We start from the raw sequence: 8,448 nt of genomic DNA, 5'->3' as shown, positions 1-8,448 counted from the left end.
TTTCCCTATGGCAAAGGGTGGAATTTGGCTTCTCTGCTGTCTGATATCGGGGTTCAGCTGAATCACACCCCCCTCCAGAGCCACCCCCAGAGTCGTGCCTCAGTTTCCCCAGTGACAAAGGGTGGGAAGTGGCTTCTCTGCTGTCTAATATGGGGTTGAGCCGCATCACACCCCCCTCCAGAGCCGTCCCTGGAGTCGTGCCTCAGTTTCCCCAATGGGAAAGAGTGAGAAGTGGCTTCTCTGCTGTCTGATATGGGGTTGAGCCACATCACACCCCCCAAAGAGCCGTCCCTGGAGTCGTGCCTCAGTTTCCCCACTGGGAAAGAGTGAGAAGTGGCTTCTCCGCTGTCTGATATGGGGTTGAGCCAGATCACACCCCCCTCCAGAGCCATCCCCGGAGTCGTGCCTCAGTTTCCCCACTGGGAAAGGATGGGGGGGGGCAAGAAGTGGCCTTGGGGGGACACAGCGGTGGTTTCTCCACTGTCTCGTATTGGGGTTGGGCCACATCACCCCCTCCTTCTCTCCCAAGGAGCCACCCCCAGGGTCGTGCCTCAGTTTCCCCACTGGGAAAGGATGGGGGGGGGCAAGAAGTGGCCTTGGGGGGACACAGCGGTGGTTTCTCCACTGTCTCGTATTGGGGTTGGGCCACATCACCCCCTCCTTCTCCCCCAAGGAGCCCCCCCCAGGGTCGTGCCTCAGTTTCCCCACTGGGAAAGGATGGGGGGGGGCAAGAAGTGGCCTTGGGGGGACACAGCGGTGGTTTCTCCACTGTCTCGTATTGGGGTTGGGCCACATCACCCCCTCCTTCTCCCCCAAGGAGCCCCCCCCAGGGTCGTGCCTCAGTTTCCCCACTGGGAAAGGATGGGGGGGGGCAAGAAGTGGCCTTGGGGGGACACAGCGGTGGTTTCTCCACTGTCTCGTATTGGGGTTGGGCCACATCACCCCCTCCTTCTCCCCCAAGGAGCCCCCCCCAGGGTCGTGCCTCAGTTTCCCCACTGGGAAAGGATGGGGGGGGGCAAGAAGTGGCCTTGGGGGGACACAGCGGTGGTTTCTCCACTGTCTCGTATTGGGGTTGGGCCACATCACCCCCTCCTTCTCCCCCAAGGAGCCCCCCCCAGGGTCGTGCCTCAGTTTCCCCACTGGGAAAGGATGGGGGGGGGCAAGAAGTGGCCTTGGGGGGACACAGCGGTGGTTTCTCCACTGTCTCGTATTGGGGTTGGGCCACATCACCCCCTCCTTCTCCCCCAAGGAGCCCCCCCCAGGGTCGTGCCTCAGTTTCCCCACTGGGAAAGGATGGGGGGGGGCAAGAAGTGGCCTTGGGGGGACACAGCGGTGGTTTCTCCACTGTCTCGTATTGGGGTTGGGCCACATCACCCCCTCCTTCTCCCCCAAGGAGCCCCCCCCAGGGTCGTGCCTCAGTTTCCCCACTGGGAAAGGATGGGGGGGGGCAAGAAGTGGCCTTGGGGGGACACAGCGGTGGTTTCTCCACTGTCTCGTATTGGGGTTGGGCCACATCACCCCCTCCTTCTCCCCCAAGGAGCCCCCCCCAGGGTCGTGCCTCAGTTTCCCCACTGGGAAAGGATGGGGGGGGGCAAGAAGTGGCCTTGGGGGGACACAGCGGTGGTTTCTCCACTGTCTCGTATTGGGGTTGGGCCACATCACCCCCTCCTTCTCCCCCAAGGAGCCCCCCCCAGGGTCGTGCCTCAGTTTCCCCACTGGGAAAGGATGGGGGGGGGCAAGAAGTGGCCTTGGGGGGACACAGCGGTGGTTTCTCCACTGTCTCGTATTGGGGTTGGGCCACATCACCCCCTCCTTCTCCCCCAAGGAGCCCCCCCCAGGGTCGTGCCTCAGTTTCCCCACTGGGAAAGGATGGGGGGGGGCAAGAAGTGGCCTTGGGGGGACACAGCGGTGGTTTCTCCACTGTCTCGTATTGGGGTTGGGCCACATCACCCCCTCCTTCTCCCCCAAGGAGCCCCCCCCAGGGTCGTGCCTCAGTTTCCCCACTGGGAAAGGATGGGGGGGGGCAAGAAGTGGCCTTGGGGGGACACAGCGGTGGTTTCTCCACTGTCTCGTATTGGGGTTGGGCCACATCACCCCCTCCTTCTCCCCCAAGGAGCCCCCCCCAGGGTCGTGCCTCAGTTTCCCCACTGGGAAAGGATGGGGGGGGGCAAGAAGTGGCCTTGGGGGGACACAGCGGTGGTTTCTCCACTGTCTCGTATTGGGGTTGGGCCACATCACCCCCTCCTTCTCCCCCAAGGAGCCCCCCCCAGGGTCGTGCCTCAGTTTCCCCACTGGGAAAGGATGGGGGGGGGCAAGAAGTGGCCTTGGGGGGACACAGCGGTGGTTTCTCCACTGTCTCGTATTGGGGTTGGGCCACATCACCCCCTCCTTCTCCCCCAAGGAGCCCCCCCCAGGGTCGTGCCTCAGTTTCCCCACTGGGAAAGGATGGGGGGGGGCAAGAAGTGGCCTTGGGGGGACACAGCGGTGGTTTCTCCACTGTCTCGTATTGGGGTTGGGCCACATCACCCCCTCCTTCTCTCCTAAGGAGCCACCCCCAGGGTCGTGCCTCAGTTTCCCCACTGAGAAAGAGTGAGAAGTGGCTTCTCCGCTGTCTGATATTGGGGTTGAGCCGCATCACACCCCCCTCCAGAGCCATCCCCGGAGTCGTGCCTCAGTTTCCCCACTGGGAAAGGGGCAGGAGGTGGCCACAGGGAGGGTGCAGCTGTATCTTCTCCGCTGTCTCATACTGGGGTTCAGCTGGATTGCACCTCAGAACCCGAAAGAGCCATCCCCAGAGTCGTGCCTCAGTTTCCCAATGACAAAGGGTGGGATGTGGCTTCTCCGCTGTCTGATATTGGGGTTGAGCCAGATCACACCCCCCTTCAGAGCCTTCCCCGGAGTCCTGCCTCAGTTTCCCTACAGAGTCAGGGCACGGGATGCCCGCTGTGCCAAGCCCATCCCCGGGCCACAGTCCACTTGGCTTGGTCCCTCGCCGGTGACGCACGGCCCTGGCACCAAATCCGGGGGGATGAACCCTGAGGAGGAGGAGGAGGAGGAGGAGGAGGAGGAAGCTGGCACACGGCGGGGATGAAGGCTGGGCAGCGCAGGAGCCACCCCGCTGCCAGCCATGTGGGCACTGGGGGTGCTGGGGCTGGCGCTGAGCTTCCGGGGGGCAGGTAGGAGATTTTTGGGGACACACGGTCGGAGGGTGGTGATGAGGGGGGACACGGGGGGTGACAACGATGTCCCCCCCCCCTCGTAGGTGCCTTCGTGATGCACGTGGCCAGCTCCTGCCCGCTGGCGGCCACCACCGGCTCGGGGCTGGGTTTCGAGTTCACCATCGTCTTCAACAAGAACCCCCTGGTTTGTTACGACCCCGACGCCAAAAAATTCGACCCCTGCGACCGGGGGCTCCTCCGCGACGTCGCCATCATCGTCGCCTTCGGCCTCAACAACGACACCGCCTGGGTGGAGCGCGCCGAGGGCCGGCGCCGAGCGTGTCACCAACTGGGCACCCACCTCTGGGCCACCACCGGGCTGCGGCGGAGTGAGCCCTGCGGCCTCGTGCACGGGGGCTTGGCACGCGAGGACATTGCACAGGGCGTTGGGTGGGGAATGCACGAGGACGTTGCACGAGGACATTGCACAGGGCGTTGGGTGGGGAATGCACGAGGACGTTGCACGAGGACATTGCACAGGGCGTTGGGTGGGGAATGCACGAGGACGTTGCACGAGGACATTGCACAGGGCGTTGGGTGGGGAATGCACGAGGACGTTGCACGAGGACATTGCACAGGGCGTTGGGTGGGGAATGCACGAGGACGTTGCACGAGGACATTGCACAGGGCGTTGGGTGGGGAATGCACGAGGACGTTGCACGAGGACATTGCACAGGGCGTTGGGTGGGGAATGCACGAGGACGTTGCACGAGGACATTGCACAGGGCGTTGGGTGGGGAATACACGAGGATGTTGCACAGGGCGTTGGAGGGGGAATGCACGGGGTTGTTGCACGAGGACGTTGCACAGGGGATACACAGGGACATTGCATGAGGATGTTGCACGGGGCATCGGGTGTGGAATGAAGGCATGGGGTGTCGGCCGGGGTGTCGGTCGGGGAATGCACGGGGACGTTGCACGAGGACGTTGCACGGGGTGTTGGGTGTGGAACGCACGGGAGCGTTGCACCAGGACCTCGCACGGGGAATCGGGTGTGGAATGCACGGGGTTGTTGCACGAGGATGCTGCACAAGGACACTGCATGTGGTGCTGGGTGGGGAATACACGGGGATGTTGCACAAGAACGTTGCACAGGGGGTACACAGGGACGTTGCACGAGGACATTGCACAGGGCGTTGGGTGGAGGATGCACGGGGATGTCACACGAGGACGTTGCACAGGGCGTTGGGTGGGGAATGCGTGGGGTTGTTGCACGAGGACCTTGCACAGGGAATCGGGTGTGGAATGCACGGGGTTGTTGCATGGGGATGTTGCACGAGGATGCAGCATGGGGTGTTGGGTGAATGCACGGGGATGTTGCACGAGATATTGGGTGGGGAATGCACAGGGATGTTGCACAAGGATGTTGCACAGGGTGTTGGGTGGAGAATGCACGGGGTTGTTGCACAAGGACGTTGCACCGGGGATACACAGGGACGTTGCATGAGGATGTTGCACGGGGACATTGCACGGGGCGTTGGGTGGAGGATGTGTGGGGTTGTTGCACGAGGGTGTGGCACGGAGTGTTTGGAGGGGGAATGCACGGGGTTGTTGCACGAGGACGTTGCACAGGGGATACACAGGGACATTGCATGAGGATGTTGCACGGGGCATCGGGTGTGGAATGCACGGGAGCGTTGCACCAGGACCTCGCACGGGGAATCGGGTGTGGAATGCACGGGGTTGTTGCATGAGGGTGTTGCACGAGGATGCGACACAGGGCGTTGGGTGAAGGCACGGGGATGTTGCACAAGGACGTTGCACAGGGGATACATAGGGACGTTGCATGAGGGTGTTGCACGGGGCATCAGGTGGGGAATGCACGAGGACGTTGCACGAGGACATTGCACAGGGCGTTGGGTGGGGAATGCACGGGGATGTTGCACGAGGACATTGCACAGGGCGTTGGGTGGGGAATGCACAGGGATGTTGCACGAGGGTGTGGCATGGAGTGTTTGGAGGGGGAATGCACGGGGATGTCACACGAGGACATTGCACAGGGTGTTGGGTGGGGAATGTACGGGGATGTTGCACGAGGACATTGCACAAGGAGTTGGGTGGAGGATGCACGGGGATGTTGCACGAGGACGTTGCACAGGGCGTTGGGTGGGGAATGTACGGGGATGTTGCACGAGGACATTGCACAAGGAGTTGGGTGGAGAATGCACGGGGATGTTGCACGAGGGTGTGGCATGGAGTGTTTGGAGGGGAATGCACGGGGATGTCACACGAGGACGTTGCACAGGGCGTTGGGTGGGGAATGCGTGGGATTGTTGCGTGGGGGTGTTGCACGAGGATGTGCTGTGGGGTGTTGGGTGAAGGCACGGGGATGTTGCACGGGATGTTGGGTGGGGAATGCACAGGGATGTTGCACGAGGACATTGCACAGGGCGTTGGGTGGGGAATGCGTGGGATTGTTGCGTGGGGGTGTTGCACGAGGATGTGCTGTGGGGTGTTGGGTGAAGGCACGGGGATGTTGCACGGGATGTTGGGTGGGGAATGCACAGGGATGTTGCACGAGGACATTGCACAGGGCGTTGGGTGGGGAATGCGTGGGATTGTTGCGTGGGGGTGTTGCACGAGGATGTGCTGTGGGGTGTTGGGTGAAGGCACGGGGATGTTGCACGGGATGTTGGGTGGGGAATGCACAGGGATGTTGCACGAGGACATTGCACAGGGCGTTGGGTGGGGAATGCGTGGGATTGTTGCGTGGGGGTGTTGCACGAGGATGTGCTGTGGGGTGTTGGGTGAAGGCACGGGGATGTTGCACGAGGATGTTGTACGGGGAGTTGGGTGGGAAATGCACGGGGATGTTGCACGGGGACATTGCACGAGGACGTTGCACGGGGATTTGGGTGGGAAATGCATGGGGTTCATGCACGGGGATGTTGCACGGGGACATTGCACGAGGATGTTGCACGGGGAGTTGGGTGAGAAATGCACGGGGATGTTGCACGGGGACATTGCACGAGGACGTTGCACGGGGAGTTGGGTGAGAAATGCACGGGGATGTTGCACGGGGACATTGCACGAGGATGTTGCACGGGGAGTTGGGTGGGAAATGCACGGGGATGTTGCACGGGGACATTGCACGAGGATGTTGCACGGGGAGTTGGGTGAGAAATGCACGGGGATGTTGCACGGGGACATTGCACGAGGACGTTGCACGGGGAGTTGGGTGAGAAATGCACGGGGATGTTGCACGGGGACATTGCACGAGGATGTTGCACGGGGAGTTGGGTGGGAAATGCACGGGGATGTTGCACGGGGACATTGCATGAGGACATTGCACGGGGAGTTGGGTGAGAAATGATGGGGTTCTTGCACGGGGCCATTAAAGGGGGACATTGGAGGAGACGTTGCACGGGGGACATTGCATGGGGAGGTTGCACGGGTGGCGTTGCACGGGGACCTCGCACAGGGGGCCGTTGCACGAGGACATCACGAGGTGTGAGGAGGGGACCCTCCCCAGCACCCACTGTCCCCTCCCCAGCCCCCCCCCAGGTCCGTGTTGTCCCCGAGCCCCTCGGTGACACCGACGTCGTGCTCCTCACCTGCCACGTCTGGGGCTTCTACCCCCCCCCGGTCACCGTCCTCTGGTGGCACCGGGGACACGTGGTGGCCACGGGGGACAAGGCCAAGCTCCTGCCCAGCGGCAACTGGACCTTCCAGACCCAGGTGACCCTGAAGGTCACCCCCAAAGTTGGGGACACCTTCACCTGCTCCGTGCAACACGCCAGCCTGGACCGGCCCCTCCAGGAGCACTGGAGTGAGTTTTGGGGGGAGGGTGTGTGACACGGGGAGGTGACACGTGGAGGTGACACACACGGGGAGGACACCGGGGTCCCCCCATGGCTCAGCGTGACCCCTCTGTCCCCACAGGTCCCGACCTGACGGTGAAGGTGGCGTTGGCGGCGGTGACAATGACACTGGGGCTGGGGATCTTCGTCACCGGCACCTTCATCTACTGCCACCAGGCCCCGGGTGAGGGACACGGCGGGGGGGGACACACACGTGTGTGACACGGGGTTGGGGGGACACACACGTGTGTGACACGGGGTTGGGGGGGACACACACGTGTGTGACACAGGGTTGGGGACACACACACACGCTGGGGGACACGGCACCCACTGGAATTAGGGGTGTCCCTAATTGGTCTTGTTATGTCTGCCAGGTCCTGGTCCCAGTCCTAAAACTGGTCCTCGTCCCAGTCCTGCTGCTGGTCCCAGTACTGGTCCTGGTCCTGGTCCCAGTCCAGGTTCTGGTCGTGGTCCTGGTGCTGGTCCCAGTCTTGGTCCTGGATCTGGTCGTGGTCCCAGTCCTGGTCCCAGTCTTGGTCCTGGTCCCATTCTTGGTCCTGGTTGTGGTCCTGGTCCAGGTGCTGGTCCCAGTCTTGGTCCTGGATCTGGTCCTGGTCCTGGTGCTGGTCCCAGTCCAAGTTCTGGTTGTGGTCGTGGTCCTGGTGCTGGTCCCAGTCCTAGTTCTGGTCCTGGTCTCAGTCCTGCTCCCAGTACTGGTCCCAGTCCTGGTGCTGGTCCAGGCCCTCATCTCCATCCTGCTCCTGGTCCCAGTCTTGGTCCTGGATCTGGTCCTGGTTCCAGTCCTGGTCCCATTCTTGGTCCTGGTCCCAGTCCTGGTCCCATTCTTGGTCCTGGTCCCAGTCCTGGTTCTGGTCCCATTCTTGGTCCTGGTCCCAGTCCTGGTTCTGGTCCTGGTCCCAGTCCAGGTCCTGGTGTTGGTCCCAGTCCTGGTTCTGGTCCCAGTCTTGGTCCTGGATCTGGTCCTGGTCTCAGTCCTCCTCCCAGTACTGGTCCCAGTCCTGGTGCTGGTCCCCGTACTGGTCCCCATCCTGCTCCTGGTCCCAGTCCTGGTGCTGGTCCCAGTCCTGGTGCTGGTCCCAGTCCTGGTGCTGGTCCCCGTACTGGTCCCCATCCTGGTCCCTCCGTGGCCACCTCAGGCCGCGCAGTGACCAGACTCTGAGGTCCCACCCTGACGGGGGGGGGGCTGTCCCTCACCCTGTCCCCCCCCCAAATAAAACCATTCATGGTCCCCATCCCCAGGTGGCTTCATCCCCACCCTTGCGGGCAGGGGGAGGTGCTCCCAGTGCTCCCAGTTTGGAGGCAAAGGGGTTACTGGGAGGGGGGAGGGGTTAGCGCTACACACGGAAGCAGCGGTGTTGTGGGGGGGGGACACAGGGGACCCTTGGGTTCCCAGCCCAGTTTGGGGGTGG

The 8,448-nt window shown here is 62.6% G+C and overlaps 2 protein-coding genes across 2 annotated transcripts in view; both read left to right on the top strand.

Annotated features, from left to right (window-relative positions):
• Positions 1-3,127: 3,127 nt before the first annotated feature.
• The window catches only part of LOC106900086 (HLA class II histocompatibility antigen, DM beta chain-like), a gene marked incomplete at its 3' end in the record, with an annotated part of 11,631 nt that continues 6,310 nt past the window's right edge, over positions 3,128-8,448 (top strand). The window contains exon 1 of the mRNA XM_014962071.1: positions 3,128-3,176. Coding sequence (XP_014817557.1) covers positions 3,128-3,176 — 49 coding nt within the window. The remainder of the gene's footprint in view (positions 3,177-8,448) is intronic.
• LOC106900085 (HLA class II histocompatibility antigen, DM beta chain-like) lies at positions 3,262-8,187 on the top strand (the record flags this gene model as incomplete). Its single annotated transcript, XM_014962070.1, has 5 exons — positions 3,262-3,547; positions 6,712-6,987; positions 7,101-7,202; positions 7,393-7,842; positions 8,084-8,187. Coding segments are annotated over 5 exons (1,218 nt in total), but the record flags the coding sequence as incomplete, so codon positions are not given.

The sequence above is a fragment of the Calidris pugnax genome, unplaced genomic scaffold (genome assembly GCF_001431845.1).
Source record: "Calidris pugnax isolate Ruff unplaced genomic scaffold, ASM143184v1 scaffold1243, whole genome shotgun sequence".
In the NCBI taxonomy this organism is placed as follows: Eukaryota; Metazoa; Chordata; class Aves; order Charadriiformes; family Scolopacidae; genus Calidris; species Calidris pugnax.
Note: the sequence above shows the minus strand (reverse complement) of the source record. Positions and strands in the feature narration are given on the sequence as shown.